Below are 18459 nucleotides of genomic sequence, written 5' to 3' on the forward strand. Positions count from 1 at the left end.
CTAATGGTGTGAGGGGTGTATGTGCCCCTATTTGCCAGTGTGTGCCTGCCATAAAGCCCAGCAGCTCTGGGTCAATAAGTTACTGGCCAGCTGGTGTCTAGTTGCCCAGTCTGTGTTATCTGGGATAGCTCTGTTGAGGAAAAGCTGGAAGTAAACCAATGAACCTGGCAAACATGAACTGAGAACTGCTACACTTGATGTAGGTTCACTGACAGGACACAACTTGGACGTGGATAAGATGATGATATGGAGGAGGCTAGACATCCTGTGTATCCAAGAAATGAGATGAAAGGGCAGTGCACTTAAGCCACTTGGATTGGGATCCAGAGTCTACAACTCAGGAGGAGGACAGGCTAGAAGTGGTGTGGGGATTGTGGTGCGCGAAAGGCTTCCGAAGGCAGTGAGGGATATAAGAATTAGTGGCAGACTCATGGCAAACAGACTCCAGAGTAATGATAGGGCGGTATTCATAATCTCTGCCTATGCCCCACAACAAGGTTGTTATAGTGAGGATAAGGCAGGAAAGCTGAGTTGATGTTGAAAATGGTTGACTTGAATACAGATGTCAGGATAGACAAGACAGGATTTGAGGTCTGCCTGGGTCCACATGGGTGGGAAAACGAGAATAAAGAAGGAGAGGCCATTCGAGACTTCTGTATGGCATATGGCTTGATAGTAGCCAGCACATGGTTCAGAAAACAAGACAGTCACAAGATCACATACAAGAGTGGCCAACATGCATTTCAGGTAGACTTCCTGTTAGAAAAGGGCACTGGGGTAGAATCAGTGATTGCAAAGTCAATCCCTGGACAGGCTATCCAAAAAAGGAGGTGGTGCAGCTCCAATATTTAAACACCACCTAAACATCCACACCCTTAACTCATCAGCCCCCCCAGACTGGTAACGAAGAGATCCTATACACCAACTTCAAACTAAACTCAGACAAAACGATAAACCTACTTGGGTGCTACTTCCCACCTGGCCAAAACGTCCTACTCCTGGAAAACCTCATTTGGGCCAACCAAACTCTCCCCCAAGAAACCATACTTGTAGGTGACTTTAATATTGACTGACTTTCATGTTCCAACAATCATCCAGCCAACCACCTAAAACTTCATGGTTTGTCACTACTCATAAGGTCTCCTACCCTGACTGACAAAAAGTCCAACAAATTTTCCACCCTCGACTGGATACTAGTCAATAAAGCTCTGCAGTCATACACTGCAGGCTGTCTACCAGACTGCGTCAGTGACCACAGTCCAACATTCCTTCTTGGGCACCACCCAAACAGTACCAAACCCATCATCTGTCGGCAAATCCATAACAACGTGAACTTCAACCCCCTCACCTTTACATCTTCCCTAATTAACTGTAACTGGACACCACTAAAATATCTCAACCTAGATGAAGCAGTTTATTTCTTCAGTTCAACCTTTCTAAACATCCTAAACACACACTTTCCAGTAAGAAATGCCAGAGTTAAGTCACCCTTTGCCCCTTGGCTTCAGAAAGACACTAAGTCATTAATGAAACTTAGAGACAATGCTTGGGACCACTGGCGACTTACCAAAAACCCCTCTTGTAGACAGACATTCCTAGAATTACGCACCAGGGTCAAAAAGCAGATAAAGTGTGACAAAGTCCAGTGCGACAAAGTCCAGTATTACCAGACAGCCCTAAACTCCTCCCAAAGCAACCCTAAGCAGTTCTGGTTCTCCATAAGCTCCATTCTCCACCCAGGTAAGGTTGGCACCTTCCACCCACTTCTCTCCCTTCTTCCAGTAGTGTCGCTGCCTCATTCAACAGACACTTTACTGAATCCATTGTATCATTCTCCAAACAACAAAACCCCCACCCCTCCCACATCAAATCCATGTAACTCCGTCCACTGTCTTTTCTTTCTCCCCTGTTCCCTCCTCTGTAATAAAAAAAAAAAATGTTCAAGTTTAAGCCTACAAAACTTGCTGCTGACAACCTCCCCTGTGCATACCTGAAATTAGCAGCCAATGCTTAGCATATTCAGTCTCTCTCTTAATAAACAGATCCTTATCAGAATGGCATGTCTTCTCACTTTGGAAAATATGCCACATACTACCCCTCCATAAAGGTGGCTCCTCCACCAAACTCTCCAGCTACCGCCCCATAGCCATCCTTTCTTCATTATCCAAAATGCTTGAGAAATGCATACACATTCAAGTTCTAGACTATTTACAAACTAATAAGCTTCTCTCCAGCACCCAACATGGCTTCAGGCCATTCCATAGTAGTACCACAGCCTTTACTCTCTTTCACGAACACTATCCTTCATCACAAAAGCAATGGCCTGTTCTCCTCTGCCATATTCCTGGACTTGTCCAAGGCTTTCAATATGGTCTCACACAAACTGTTCATATTTGCTACAGATTTTACTTGCTTTGTATTTGCTACTTGTTTTGATTGTGTGGAGCTTTTCTCCCCGGGCCTCTGCTGAAAATGGACCTGTGTCCAGTCAGAATTTCCCGGTAAACAGATATAAATAAATCCCCAGTGAAACAGCATGCCTACAAGATAAACCACTGGTTGCCACAATCAGCTGCAAGCAGTGGTCAGACAAGGCTGTAATATCAACAAAGACCAGGCTGAATTCCTGGAAGTTGATTAGAGAGAAAATACAGCAATTCAAGGAATTACTCAGTGCTCTAGCACTCCAAGAAGAGGAGAGGAATTAGGTGGAGTTGAAAAAGAATGGCAGCGCCTCAAAACAGAATGTGAGAGGACTACAGAACAGATATGTGGCTGAGCCAGGTATGGAAATAAGGTCCATAAGAATAGTTAATGGTAGAATGCAGAAGTCCAGGAAGTCATCAAAAAAAAGGAGGAGTGCAAGAAAAAGTGGGAGAAAGAAAAGACCGAGCAAGCTAGGAAGGAATATTGGTTGGTTAACAAAGGAGCTAAGAAAGGAGTTGCAATAGCAAAGAACAGGGCATCAGAGGCACTCTTCCAGCTTCTGGAAAGTGACTCAGTAAGTGGCGCAAAGAAACTGTATCAGGTTGCAAGGCAAAGACAAAGATAAAGAAGATAGCCATACACCCTTCGTAAGGGATGCCAGCAACAACTTGCTCACCAGTCCGCAGGACATCAGGGGCAGATGGAAGGGGTATTTCCAGCAGCTTCTGAATGAGGAAAATCCCACAGAAGTGGTACTGCTCCAGAACCGGCCTATGATATGAGAAGAGGAGGATCCCGCCATAGAAGAAGTAAGAATAGCACTAACGAAAATGAAGTTGGGGAAAGCAGCAGGCTCAGATGAGGCTACAGCAGACATGATGAAGATGCTGGGTGAGATGGGGGAGAAATAGCTCCTGAGAGTATTTGTAGCAGTGTGGAGAGAAAGGCGTATCCCATGTAAGGGGACATCCACAAGTGTGGGCAGTACAGAGGCATCATACTCCTGTCAAATTGCATGACCGTTCAGGAGAGGGTGATTTGGTAAGTGGATACTCAGAGTAGTAGAATGTAAGATGGGAGATGAGCAGTACGGATTCAGATCAGGGTGCGGCCAACTGACTCTGTTTGCAATGAGAGAAATAGTTGAGAAGAAGATAGAGATTAGGAAGGAGTCCAAATGGGCATTCCTAAACTTGGAGAAAGCATGTGACAAGGCCCCAAGAAAGCAGATTTGAGCAGTGCTGCTGTGGTTCAAAGACACAAACACTGGTAGAATTAGTGCAGGCTATGGACAATGGACCCAACGATTCAAGTGTGAACATTGCCTCACAGAGTTGTTCCTGGTGGAAGCTGGTGTCCACCAGAGTTCAGCTGTGAGCCCACTGCTGTTCATACTGGTGATGGACTGCATCAGCGAACAGGTTGGAGGAGACATCAACAGAGTTGCTGTATGCAGATAATGTGGCATTACAGGCAGACTCTGAGCAAGACCTTCAACAAAGGATCGGGAATGGAATGCAAAACTGAAGGCACATGGGATGAAACTGAGCACAGATTAGACAGTGGTAATGGCAGCAGATTGGAGAAAGTAGGAGAAGCTAAGAACGGAGGTAGAAGAGAAGATAATGAAACGGGTAAATAGCTTCAAGTAACTGGGAAGGGTGGTTGAGGAGAAGGGAAGTCTGAATGAAGAGGGCAAAGCTACAGTCAGAGGAGCTGCAGCCAACTGGCATAGTCTTAGGTGTAGTCTGAGACAGAAGAATGCCAAAGAATCTGAAAAGTAAGATGTACAAGACAGTGGTGTGACAAGTACTACTGTATGCTTCAGAAACCTGAGCAGTAAAGGCAGAGCAGATGATGAAGCTGTGATGGAAATGAAGTGCTTGAGAATGGTGGTAGGGTGCAAACTGTGGGACATATGAAGAAATGAGGACATAAGAGCAGAAGCCATAGTAGCTCCATTTGCAGAAAAGAGAGAGAGAACAGATTACAGTGGTTCAGATACGTGTGCAGAAAAGCAGAAGGCAATCTGGAGAAGATGATTTGGGACAGACAGAAATTAAGAGGAAACAAGGACATCCAGCAGAGAGGTGGATGGATTGTGTGAAAGAAGGTCTGCAACAGTCAAGCATAAGTGTTGAAGTTAGGAGTGTGGCATTGAATCAGTAGAGTTGGCGACAGTTAACATAATACACCAGCTCCATGTAGAAAATGTGAAAAAAGTACGGAAAAATTGTGATGTAGAACTGGAAAAAAAAGACTTTGGAGGAAAATAAAAGGGGGGAGACGGCAATGATGGTTAAGTGGTGGAAACTGGGCTTTGGAAGTTAAAGCAGATAAATGAAATAAGCAGAATTAGGAGAGTAAGGTAGATATCGAGTAACTGGAAGAATCTGAGTGTATAGAAAATTTGGTCAGTGGTGCCAAGTAAGGAGGGTAAGTGATGTTGCAGAGATTAGGAGGAGAAAGAAAAGGGAAATCTAGGCGAATGTGGACTTAATATTAGGAGAGTGAGTGAGAAGTGCCCTGAAGAAGGCAAGTGGAGAATAATTTAGAGCAGCGGTCTCCAACCTTATTGTTGCATTAAGGACCGTTTTCATATAAGATGATTTTCTACTGACCAGCCATTGTGTGTGCATAATAAAACATAATAAAGTGCATAATATTTTATTTGATGTTTATTTACTGGGGAGGTCCGATTGGACTAGAAGTCCATTTTAAGCTGAAACCCCAGGAGAAAAGTTCTAGAGTACAATAAAAAGACAATTGTCAGTAATTACAAAAAAAAAAGTGTACATTTTGCTTAACAGCATAACATTGATTTACTATGGTTGAGAGGTATGCATAGCCGGCCTTAGGCATAGGCCAACTAGGTGGCCATCTAGGGTGCTGGTCTAGCAGGAGTGTTTTTCCAGTAATCTGGATGGTGTAGATAGACCATGATGGTGTTGGGAGGTGTGCTTTGGAGATCTTCTGCCTAGAGCACCAGTTGACCAAAGGCCGGTCCTGGGTACGTAAACCTAATGGCAACCTTCTTGACTTTCTAAGTTTATAAGAGCATTATTTAAAATCTGTCCCTATTTGTGGCTCTGTCCAGATTTATTGTAGAAGAGATTGAGTGGTGTGGTCAAGAGGTACGCAAACCTCATTGCTGCTACTGCCAGGGATCACTCTCACTCACACGCACGTATGCACACAGTCTCTTCTCCTTTCATGCACGCATTGACTCACACACGCAGACAGAAACATATATACACACACAGTCTCTTGCTTCATGCACACATTCACTCACATAAGGTCCCTCTCACTTATTCTCTCACACACACAGCCTCTTTTGCTTTCATGCACACATTCATTCACACATGCAGACAAACATGCATGCACACATGGTCTCTACTTTGTCATACACAAGGGGTCTTCTTCTTTCACAGGCACACATACATTCTGCTTTAATGCATGCATTTGCTTACACATGCAGACAGAAAAGCAGACATACATACATATGTTCATTTTTTCATTTCACTCTGCCTGGCGGGCTGGTACCAAATGACCCATGGCCTTGTGGTTGGGGACTGCTGATTTAGTGGATAGAAGCAGTAGGGGTAAAGGAGATTACCTAGTTGAAGGAAGGGTGAGGAAGAGGGATGGGAGGAGGAAGAGGGGTGGCAACATGATTGGGAATGGAAGGAAATAGAGATGTGTTGATGTATGGTGAGGGACATTTTTTGGATCCCAGCACAAATAAAAGAAGTATAGGCTTAGATGAGACAAGCAAATGCACAAGTCAAAGATGGTTTTGCATGGTAGGGAGGCTGAGGAAGCAAAAGAAGACTGAAGATGGTGAGAGTTGTACTTGTAGCAAAATGAGGATGATCCATGTCTTTGCTGCATATTGAAGAATGTAGTTTATGAAGTAACAAATGAGGTGGAGTACTAGTGAAAAGAATAGGACGTATGAGGAGAGTATGCTTGTTTGGATTAGGAAATATGAGGGGGAGGGTCTGCTTGTTTTGGTTAGGAGCGTGAGAAGGAAGACGAGAGAGAGTGAATTGCAAAAAAATTATGTGAAAAAGTGATATGATGGAGATGTTTCAATGCTTAGAAGAGTGACAGTATGAGGGAAAAGATGATAGCATGTAAGTATGCATGTAAGTAGTGTCAGTGGTGCAACAGGTAGCACACTCACCTTTAGTGCAAAAGGCTGTGTGTTCTGTTCTGCTTGAGTTGGTTGTAGCTTAGGTGGAGGTAAGACCTCATGGCACCTATTGAAGAGTAGAGGAAGTTCCCTAATACTTTGGCCAAATTTCCCATAGGAGTATAAATACCACCTTGGGTCTGCTGACATGAGGCCACTATCCTAGTGGGACTAACCCAGTCAAAAAAGGATAAACAAACAAGTATGCAACTGGCTTAGGAGTGTATGCTGAATGAAAAGAAGAGGTGGATGCATTGGGTGATAGGGAAGACAGTGGTAAGAGCAATAGACTGTAGTAGTAAAACAGTGGGCCCACTGTAAGATTGGGAACAACCAGTGGTGAGAATGGGGAATGAGATGATGACTGTCTTGAGAAAGATAGGAAGGAGGTGAAATGTTCTCAGGAATATGATTAACTGTGATAACCCCAAAGTAACAGAGGAGGGATGGGCTAGATGAGCAAGAGCTGTTAAAAGAACATATTTTGTACATCTTTTGTTTAAAAAAAAAAAAAACATTAAAAAATGTCAGCAAAATTCTGATTTAATGATTCCTCCGAGGCTTGCTATTTGTTTAAAAAAAATTGCCATTAAGAAAATATTTTGTTGGACTCCTGTCTCCTGAAATAATCCAACCCTGCCTTCAGAACTAGATAAAAGGTTTAGCTTGCAATACTGATAAAGTAACACATTTTGAAGTTGGCAGTTTGTGGTGCATATTAGCAATAGGTAAAAGTGTTGCACTCATCTGTGCTTGTGTAATAAATTAATGTAGTTTTTAAAGCAGCTGAAAGTTAAGTATTTCATGTAAAAGCTGAATATCCTCCTTTGGGCCTTCTATAGTCTGGCAGAAGGCAGAACTCTTGATCCTCCTTCTGTTCCTATGTTGCAGTATTCTCACTGGAGTTCACATGGTGTAGTGGTACATTACTCTGACTATGGTGTACAAGGCCCTGAGTTCAAGACTCGGCAGGGATTTTCCACACCAGGCGACCCGTAAGTCTGCTTTCATCACAAATTGTTGAAGATTTAGAAATGGGACTCAAGTCTCAAACTTCCAGTGAAGATCTCATTTTGTCCAGAGGATGTGGAATTCATGGTTAATTTTCAGTCACTTTTGCCTATTAGAACAGTCTTTTTTGGCAGGTTTGGTTTGTCCTGGTAGTTGTAACTGTCATTTTGGAATATTTTAGAGCATCAGGCTGTTGAGCAAAAATGCCCTTCTTTCATGAGGACAGGTCTTTCTGGGGACAAATACTTTTTCTTTCTTTAATGTCTGAGCTGTCACTTAATTTTTCAAGCCCCCCCCCCCCCCCCCCCCAAAAGCTTGAAGCATCAAAGCAAATGTTTCGTAGTGTGGATGTTGGAAAGCAGTTGTGTTTTCTCAATTATGGTGATCTTTTTTTGTTAGTTTTCCTGTAGATGGTATCCCTAATCACCAAAGAGGGGATACCTTGTATGATCTAAAAGGGTTATACAGCTGTGTTCGAGATGGCCGTATGTTAGTAGTGCCTTGGTAGAGGGTGTTGGAGGAATGATGGTAGTCACAAGGGTTCAGCCACTGCTGAGTGCTTGGTTGAAGATAGACTAATGTGAGATGATTTCTCTCATACCCTTAAAAGGGCAGCAGTGTTTCAGATGAGTTTTGAAAATATAATTTTGGGTTGTGGTAATGCAAGTCACAGATCAGTTTTGGAATTCTTATACCGTGTTTTGCATCCAGAAATTCAGCTTTGTACTGCAGATGGTAAAGATTACTTACTGTACTATATTCACTTTTATTTTTTTTTTTGTAACCGTGTTCTTGTTATCTGCAGTATTTAATGATTCAGCAGACACCATTTGTACGTCGACAAGTCCGCAAACTTTTACTCTTCATTTGTGGCTCAAAAGAGAAGTACCGGCAGCTGCGTGATCTTCACACCTTGGATTCGCATGTGAGAGGTATCAAGAAACTCTTAGAAGAACAGGGAATCTATATGCGTGCAGGAGTTGTTGTTGCCTCCTCTGGTTCTTCTCTTCAGTATGACACGCTTATCAACTTGGTGAGTATGCTTCACACAGTGATATTTTCATTTCATTCTATGCCTTCAGACAGAGTTTTTGAAAAGTTAGCAGCATCTTCCTTAAAGCCATATGTGTAGCAAATGACCTACACATTCACCATACATTACTTAGTCTTACAGATTGCTTCAGTTTATAAATATACTTTTCTTAAAAGATTTAGTCTTCACTTGAAAGGCAGATTTAATCTTGGATCTGATTATGTAATTTTGATTCTTTCTCAAGGAATGGGTTCAGATCTGACCCTCGGATCTGACTTGGCCACTTTCTTTAGATTCTAGGATCCAACTCTCGAGCTCTTCCCTTACCACTAAATTACCTCAGATCTCATTTGCCGCTCTTCAAGATCGGACAGGATTGCATCTTCTCGAGCTTGGGGAAATATTGTCACGAGTTTAGTTGTAAAACTTTGAATTGAATTTTTATTATCCTTGTTTTTTGTACTGTGTACTATTACACTTCTCTATCATAGGGTACATTTTTAACTTTATAACTCTTCCTTTTCTACCTCTTTGGAAGTATTCTCTCACTACCATAGTTGGTAGACTTTTGCCTTCTTTTCTACCTCTTTGAGGTATTCTTTAGCTACCATAGTCGGTAGCCCTTCTTTTCAAAGATAGCTACCATGGTCGGTAGTCCTTTTCAAAGAAAAAAAAGCTTTGAATTTTCTCTCTTTTTTTTTTTTTTTTCTTTGTGATTGTTGCTGTCCAACCTTTTATGTTTCCAGTATTGCTGATGAGCTTACCGGAGCTAAAAAGTGCACTTCCTGTGGGCATAAGATCCCAAACCCTAATGCCCACTGAGAGTGCATGTACTGTTTTGGGCCAGGACATTTGGACACCTGCTATGTTTGTAAAGCCTTGAATGTCAGGGCGTTTAGTGACCATAGTAATAAATTAATCCTCAAAGGACTTGTTCTAGCTTCGGCTCCTCCTACTGGTACATCATCATCAGGGGCTCAAACCCTCTCACAAAAATCTAAAATGGCTAAAGAGCATAGGAAACGCACTTCATCCAAGGCAGTACCTTCCTCGCAGCCTCCTGTGAAGGTACCCAGAACCTCAGATCTGAAAACGTCGGATCTCATATTGTAGGTACCAAGTATCCTCAGCTTTATTCTGCAAAATTTTCCCTGGAGCTGGTATCTCCTACTTTGAGGTCTCCATTCCTGCAAAAGACCCCAAAAGGTCAAGGGCATCATCCACTTTCTCTTTCATTAGGTCCTCTTGGAGTCTTTGAGTCTGAGGTGGATAGGATGATGAGGAAGTTCATCAGAGCACAGATCCGGAGGATTCTGCCATCTGTCTCCCACCGGGTCCGTGACCTTTACATCTGTCTTCCAGCCTGTACATGTTCCTTCTCCAATCTGACCCATGGTTTGAGTGTTCTCTGATCCAAAGGCCCCAAGAGTTGAACAGTCTGACCTGAAGGCCCTAGTATCGTCTACTCCAATGACTTCCCTGACCCTATCGGCTGTGACCCTGTTGGAGCATATGATGGCTCTTGGAGCCAAAGTATCAGCACTAGATTCAAGGGGTTGACCTGGACTCCAAAGTTTTTGGAGCCTTTGCTTCCTCTCAGAACTTTTGCACTACTTAGCTCAGCTCCAATTCCCCTTTGGATCTGATGGTTCAGGTGCCGCAGGAGCTGTCTGATCTGAGAGTCTCTGCTCCAGTAGGATTGCCCTCAGCATCTCCACTCAGCTGTGACAAAGCTGGTACACGGGCTTTAGAGGATTTCACTAGTGCTCTTATTTGCTTGTTCAGGCTAAGGAGAGATTGCTTCTAATTGGGCACTTGTTCTTTCTTGGTCCTGGACAGCAATTTTTTCCTTTTGTTATGTAGTTTTGTTGCAGATGTCCACCGGACAGGTTTACTCTTCTTTGCGGAGGATGTTTTTGTCCTCTCAGGTGTGCCTGATTCCATGCATCAGTATAAGTGCTCGTATAGTACTTTGGTGTAGATTTGGACATTGGTGCCAGTTCCAACAGAGGAGGAGGGGGCTGTGAAGTTGTTTATACCATCCCTCAGGATGTTGTAATCTGGTTTGGAGATGTCTCCCTCGCTACTTTAGCCTTTGCTGCCTTACATAGGTTCATGGATTAGTACTAGGCAAATTGCCCTTATGGGTCATTTTAAGCCTAGCCAATTACCCCTGTGAGAATCAAACCCCGTACCTTGTGTCTGTAAGGCAAACACTTTAACCAGTATGCCAAGGGGGAATTTTCTTTGAGCTACCTATTTGTATTTGTCTTTATACCCCTATGCATACGAACTGAGGTCATGTGTTTGGACATGCATCCTAGGGCAGGTGAAGCTTTGGTTCCCCTGCCGAACATAAACTGTGACAACACCATATGTTAGGAATACTGCAACAGTGATTAGTAGGACCTCTACTGATATGGTAAGTTCTTACACAATTGTTTTTTTCCCTTTGCTTTGTGTTAGGCAAGCTTTTTAGTTTGGTCCTGGAGTTAGCCTACTTAGGCTTGCTTTAAGGTTTTTTTTGGGGGGAGGGCATTTTGGTGGTACAGTGCAACAGATTTATAGAGTTTGGATCAAAGAATCCTGCAGGAGAGGAGAAACTGATTGATGGAGGGTCTGTTGACAAGGAAATCTACCAATTGCAAGGCTCTGAGAAAAAAGGCAAGAAAGAGCATGGATCTTCGCTGACATGGTGGTCAGATTGAAATTTTCACATATGAGTTCAGAGCTACCATTAGTGTTGGGGGGGACCAGTTGGAGGTCTCCATAGTGTAGGATTCCCTAGCCAAGAAAAGACTGACAAGTTTTTTTCCTTGGTAAAGGAATTATCTAGGCTTTGTTTCTAGAATTTCTTCTGTAATGGTTATGTTTTCTTCCAGGTCTCCCTGCATACCTCCTGTTACTGTTAGTCTGCACTTGAAAAGGTGATGAGGGCTGTTATCAAGGCTTAGATTAAGATAAGCATCCTTTCTTCTCCTTCAGTATACCAGATAGCAGGAGATGGTCCCAGTCCCACCATCATTCCTGTGATTTCCACACCTGTTGTTTTGGAACCTGTGGTGGTTCCTGCGGCTCTTGTGCAGTATGCAGTGACAGTCTAACACTTGTACTGACATACCTCAGATTCCTGTCTTGAACCACAGGTTGTCCTCGGTCGTGGTGCAAATTTTTGACAACTGTACATATTATAACATTAAAGGAGGACAGAATTTTGCTTTCTTAGCCTTAACTTTTAGGACTTAATTTCTTACAGATGTTTGCATTTTTAGTGTTTGAGATTCTTTTCAGCAGTTAACCACACCATTGAAGTCTGCTGTAATTCTTTATCTAGCTAATATTTAAGGTGGCCTTCTATGTTCTTTGACTTCCTGCCTGTTGCCCTAGCACCTGAAAGAGCTCATATTCTCTAGCTACAGACTTTTTAAGTCGAGCACTTATATCAGTTAAAATGTTTGTATTCGTATGTCTTTCATGTTGTTGTTAATTGCAAGATGGTCAGTTTAAGGAATGTAGGAGTTCAGCATGCTTTCCTAATTTGACATGTGGCTTATTGTAAGTAAAATATTCAAAGATGTTTCATTAATGAAACAAGCTGTGGCTGTCAGAAGAGGAAATCAAAAGCCACATTGTAAATGCCTTCTCATGAGTAGGTGTGGTGGTGAGCATATTTATTTCATTTTTTGCTCCATTATCTTGTTGGGTTTCTGTAAATAGTCTGTTTTCTTAAATGCCACAGGGCATGTTGGTTGTTCAGCTCTTTTTGTGGGCCAGCAGGGATCATTTAATTACCTAGATAAATGATTAAGTAAAATAGAGTATGAGAACTAAATGCACTATTAAGCAAATGTGCACAGTTTATCCTGTTACTCAACCGAGAATATTGATGAAGCATGCATTTGAGTTTTATGTTGGAATGGCAGTACCATCATTCCAGAATGGTTAAAGATGTAATTAGAAAGCATTATTAGAGATGAAACTGTTGGTTTAACTGTTCTGCTTTTTGTCACAGAAGATAAGTGTTTTGTGCGTTTACTCAGTATATGTGTATTCTTTTTCAGATGGAGCACTTAAAGGCTTGTGCAGAGATTGCCACTCAGCGCACCATTAATTGGCAGAAATTTTGCATCAAGGATGACTGTAAGTTTGTAGACAGCCAAGATGCAGGTCAAATTTTACTGAACCTTTACAACAAATGTTTACATTTTACAAATTTCTTAACATCTTAACAAAAATCAAGTCAAATCAGGTTGATCATCTCCAGCAGCAATTTTTTAAAAAAATACTGTTTTCACCAGGAGGTGTCCATTGCTGATGATCTTTCATATTCACATCTACCTGTTTACTGCTGCTTTTCTGCAGTGGTTAATTATGTGGCTTTCATTGTCTCATTCAACATTAGTTAGAGCAAGTTAAGCGCAGTACTGATTTAAGTGTTCAGTACCACAATTAATCACCTTAAATGAATGAAAATATTAACTGACCATATAAGCCAAAATCTGCTTTATGTTCAGTAGAAAACATTTTTTTGTCTTGTTTTAAATTGTCTCTGAGTGAACACTATGCAGTTGCTGTCCAACATGCTAGCACTCTGGAATGTTAACACATTTAAGTGTCAGCATGTGTAAATGAGTTAGTATGTGTGTAAATGAGTTAGTCTACTTTTAATCATCTTTTGTGTCCTTAGTCTTCCCTTTCCTGAGGGTGATAATAGCTGTAAAAGGCAGACTGACAGTTATTTTCCTCAGTTCTTTCCTATCATTTAAAATGTTTGTAAGAAAAGTAATTAATTATCACATTGTCTGAAGATCTTGTTTGTAAGTATTCTCTGACTAGAAAATTATAGAATGACGTATGCCTTTTGCATGTTTTATCGCTGAACAGATTACAGTCTGAATAGTTGACTTGTCAGGAATTTAGGGGGGAAACATGTTTTGCTAGTGAAAAAAGGCTGTTGGCAAAGGCTTGGACAGACTGGGGAAGTGGAAAAACGCTGTCTTCATAGACTGCATTATTGGGTATTGAGTGCTTGATTATTCAGCATAGATGATTAAGGTTACGAGCTACTTAACAGCTTCTTCCTGGAATCCTTTGCATCCTTCAGTCCCATTTTGACTGCTGTGCAAAGTAAGTCAGTTAATGAGACAGTTATTCTGGACTTGCAGTAGCAATGGGACTTGACAGCAATAGGACGGCTTGTTTAAGACAGCATATAAATTGATACAGAAAGGTAAAGGTCCACAAGTCCAAGGGCAAAGTTGATGCCACCACTGTCGTCTACATGGTGTAGGTTTGTACGGAACTTGTTTCTGGAAGGTGTAGCATGACCTTTATCAGTGTTAGTCTCAGAGAAAGCTGACTTTCTGTGTAAGCTCAGAAAGTTTAAGGAAATTTAATTTCTTTTATGAAATGTTTTTCATAGTAGTGATCTAGTCAAATGGCAAGGACAGATACACGACTTGAAATATATTTAGGATCATGTAATCATGCAGCATTAAAATTCTTGAACGACATTGCATCAAAAGTTGCCATAATCTTAGCTCCAAATAAGTTCAGAAAGGGAACTCGTTTCTTAATTTATCATGCAGTTGTCTTTGGTACCAAGCAAAACCTGATGTCAACACCAGACAACCAAGTCCTTCACAACAACCTTAAACTATCAGATTAACAGATCACTTAATTGCTGATGCTTCTGTCTTATTCCTTGGATGTTTGTCATTTTTTTCTTAGTTGCATTTTCTCTTGGGATGTCCTGCCCTGTGGGTGGTCTGTGTCTAACCAGTCTTCTGGGGCCCTCCCTTCAGGGTATGGAATGTTAGGGGTATGAATGATTTGTCAACTGATGCAGTCTTCAGGTCTTTCTTGTTATGCAGTTAACATTGCTGTATACACCTTTTTACTGCATGTTTAGTCCATTGATTAGCCTATCTCCAGGGAGCCAAATCCCACATAGGCATTTTTTTCCTTATCTTTTCCAATCAATTGATAATTGTTATACTAACCAGTGTATGATTTTATGTCTGACTGTTATGTAGAAGTTGTTGCTAAAGTCTGTAATTGTGTGATATATGGAAAGCAACTTCAGCACACAGATTTTCGCAGTGTCAGTTTTACCTCTGCCTCGAGTGAAAGTGGTCTCCTGTTTAGAACTGTGTCTTTAACCTGTGGGCAGTCTGTTGTCAACAAAAATCTCTCTGGGAGTTCACTTGGGGGGGGGGGGTGACCCTGGTTCCATGCCACTATGGTACTGGCCAGGGCCTTTGGGAGCCTTCTACTTAAGAAAATGCAGTCATTCAAAACAGAGAAGCAGTGGGAAGCCAAACATGCCACCAGTGACTCAAGTCTGTGTGTATGGCAACCCCATGCAAGGTAAGGTGCTTAATCCATAACTGCAAAGTTACTTTCCACCGAGGCCTTTGGCACAACCACTTCAAAAGTGCCCATGCCTTCAGGTTCTAGCATATTACTAAGACATGCTTGTCCTCCTCCAGCCATAGGCCTTTAGGCATCAGAGGTACATATCATGATTTTTGAAGAGGAAGGCAGTATCCCCAGGATTTTTGTTTACAAGGAGGTTCCTGGGACCACATTTAGGTCCTGTGTCCTGAGGCCTTGAGCTATAAAGTTACTGATATTATGAGGCACAAAGTGTCTAAAACTAAATCAGTAGTCTTATTTGCCATGACCTAGGTTGAGCAGTGCCTCAGCCCAATCCTCTTCGGGGTGTCTATGGATTTTTTAGTTCATCATCCCCAGAGGACCAAGCCTGATGGCTCATCTACCTGTACCCATTCGTCCCATTTTTTCCTGCAGTTATGGACATTGATTCCCAGGCAGGCAAGAACCCTATAAGCCCATTCATTCCTACTGAAGAATCCCCACTGAGCTCATTTGTTTTCAGCAAGATTTCGGTGGTCAGGAGCAGGCTGGATTTGCTAGTCCTGTAGGGTGACCTGCCCTCTCCACTAGCAGTGCATCCCCTCTCCTCTACAGCAAATCTGCTGAGCTCTGCTGTAGCTGCCCTCTGAGAGGAGCCCTTGGCTGATGGTGCATCTTGCACATGACAGTGCAGGCCTGCATGACTCTAGCTCATTGCAGTACCGCACCTTATTCTCCTGCTAGTTGTCATCCATATTGTGGTCCAAACTGCCTCCCCAGGAATGGGGAGATGGGAGCGATTACTCACTCCCATCCTCCCTTGTTAGCTTCTACAGGCAGTCAAGATGCTGTTTGAACTCTGATCACCTGTTGGTTACAGTTGGAGCTTTATTTCTATGCCACTGAAAGACCTACCTGCCCAAAAGTTTTGTCTTTGCTTAGGTTTGAGACCAGAGCTGGAGACGCATGATGTGTGGGCCCCCTTTGGGCCCCCTTTTAAAAGAAGAGTGGATCCTCCCCACAAGGAGTTTAACCGCCCGCCACGACTTGGAAGCTGATGAGCTGAGATTCTGAACTCACACCAAAGAATTTCTTCTTTCTGCTTCCCCCACCAGAGGATTTTTCCCTTGGACACATCCTTTACAGGCTGAAAGCAACTTTCTGCTGAGAATCCAAGTAGTATTCTGAAGCGCATCAGAGAACCTAGGCAACTAGTAGCAGTTCCTCCATGATGCATCACTGTAGCCTGACTGTCTTCTCCCAAAAAATCTGACTGATTTCAGAGAGTCAAGGACTCCCATAAGCATCTTTACAGGAATCCTTAAGCAGATCCAGATGTGTCCCTGAAGTATAGTAAGGGAGCAGCCGCAGCTCCTTGTAGGATTTGCTAAAATTTAGCACTGCTTCTACTCATTCATTTGGAGCCTTGCAATGCCAGTTCCTCATGCTTTGATATTTGCAAACCTTGTTGGAGCAAATGAGGATTTAATACAGAGGGTGTTGAAGATAAATCAAGCATAGTTTGTCTGAGATAGTTGTGACCTAGCTTTTCAAGTTGCAAAGCACTCTTAAGAAATGTAGGTGTAAGTGGAGTAACTGTGGGATCAGTTGTCAGGTGACTGGAATGAGGAGCATACCCCTTACAGACATTGTATAGTCAAGAAAGCATAAATGCCCCACTGAGTAAGGTTCTTCTCCTTTGCACCTCCATCTCATGAAGTTTACAAGAAACTGAAGGAAAACTGGGGAACATCCAGTCTGTTAGAAAAAATTCAGACCATTTCGGCATAGGTATGCAAGGAATTTCTTTACCAGGATATAGCCTTCCAACCAGAAACAAGAGGTCACAGCACTTGGTAAAGGGAAAAAAGAAAATTCACAGAGGAATGATAAGCCAAATCCAGAAAGTATGACCTGGGGCCCTCAGAAGTGGGACGGTCAAGGGGGATCAGCTGCGACTCTTCAGGCTACCCTCCTCCCACACTCATTTCAACCCAACCAACGCAGGAGGGTGAGTGTCCTTTCTTACAAAAAGATGAGTAGAAATTAGACAAGATCAGTGGGCTGTACTCATCTTAAGAGAGAGGTTACAGACTTCACTTCCTGGAAAATGCTAGATTTAAGGATATGCTTCAGTACCCAAAGACCAGTTGGACCATTATCATTGTACAAAACATGTTAAACACGGGACAATGAAACCGTTCCCCCTAAAGGAGGATGGTCAAGGATTTTGCTCAAGGATACTTTGTCTCAAGAAAAGAAGACCATTGGAGGTGTGTTATGGACTTCTCATCTAAGCAAACTCTTAAAGGTCCCCATGCTCATGATGCTCTCCCTGCAAGGACTGCTGCCACTTCTACTTCTAGGTGTCTTCATTGTCACCCTAGACATGAAAGCTCCAACTGGCATATCCCAGAATCCAAAAATTACAGAGGGTTCCTAGAGTTTGCAGCCGGGTGAGGTCACCACCAGTTCACTCTGCCTTGGCTTGTTCACAGTGCCCAGAGTATTTAAAAAGTGTCTGGCTCCAGTAATAGCATATTGCAAAGTAAAAGCCATTCAAATTTGCCCTTACTTGCATGATTGCCTGCTGCTAATATAGCCCATACCATGGTACCACAAAATCTCTGGTGTTCTCCATGAACAGCTTCAGAGACCTGTGCCAGACTGTCAAAAGAAAATCAACTTTGATACCCCTCTTAAAAAGTGATTGTCCTGGGAGTGTGCCTGGACACTTAAATGCAGAGCCTGCCTTCCTCAGAAGTATGCAGCATTACCACACAAAGTGATCACAGTCAGGGAAGTATCTCAGACTGTTGGGGAACATGGCAGCATATATTCTTATGGCCCCTTTAACATGCTTGCACATGAGGAAACTGCAGAGTTGCTTGAGCAGGTGGTGCTGGCACACACCCATTGGAGACCAAGTTTTTACTGCCATGCTTTAAACAAAAAAATCATGGTGACCCAGAACAAAGGGATGCCCTTATAAGGGCCCCCCGGCCTGTGATAATTCTGACCACAGACTCCTCAGACAGCATGAGAAGCTTATATGGGGAATATAAAAGTACACTAGATTGGGGGGGGGGGGCAGAAAGAAAAGTAAACACTAGAGAGATAATGGCACTTATCCAGGCCTTGAAGTCATTCCTTCTCACCCTGAAGGAGTGAGTGCTGCAAGTGAAGATAGGCAAATACCACAATCCCATGGTACATAAATGGAGTGATTCACTTCTACCTACTGGAGGTTTGTGATACAAGCTTGGGAAATTACCACAGAAGTGAGAGTATCCCCGATTGTCTCTTGTATCACATGATCTGAAGTAGTTACTTCATTTGCTCTGCAACCTGTGGGTATCGGATCCGATTTCGGATCCGAGCCGGCAGCTTACCAAGCTCCAAGATCCGAGCTCCT

The 18459-nt window shown here is 42.6% G+C and overlaps 1 protein-coding gene across 1 annotated transcript in view; it reads left to right on the forward strand.

Moving 5' to 3' along the window:
* The window catches only part of UBR4 (ubiquitin protein ligase E3 component n-recognin 4), a 3959899-nt gene that overhangs the window by 2776304 nt on the left and 1165136 nt on the right, over positions 1-18459 (forward strand). The window contains 2 exon segments of the mRNA XM_044087073.1: positions 8439-8666; positions 12728-12806. Coding sequence (XP_043943008.1) covers positions 8439-8666; positions 12728-12806 — 307 coding nt within the window.

Source organism: Protopterus annectens, chromosome 1.part1 (assembly GCF_019279795.1).
Source record: "Protopterus annectens isolate FY-2018-M chromosome 1.part1, PAN1.0, whole genome shotgun sequence".
Lineage (NCBI taxonomy): Eukaryota > Metazoa > Chordata > Ceratodontiformes > Protopteridae > Protopterus > Protopterus annectens.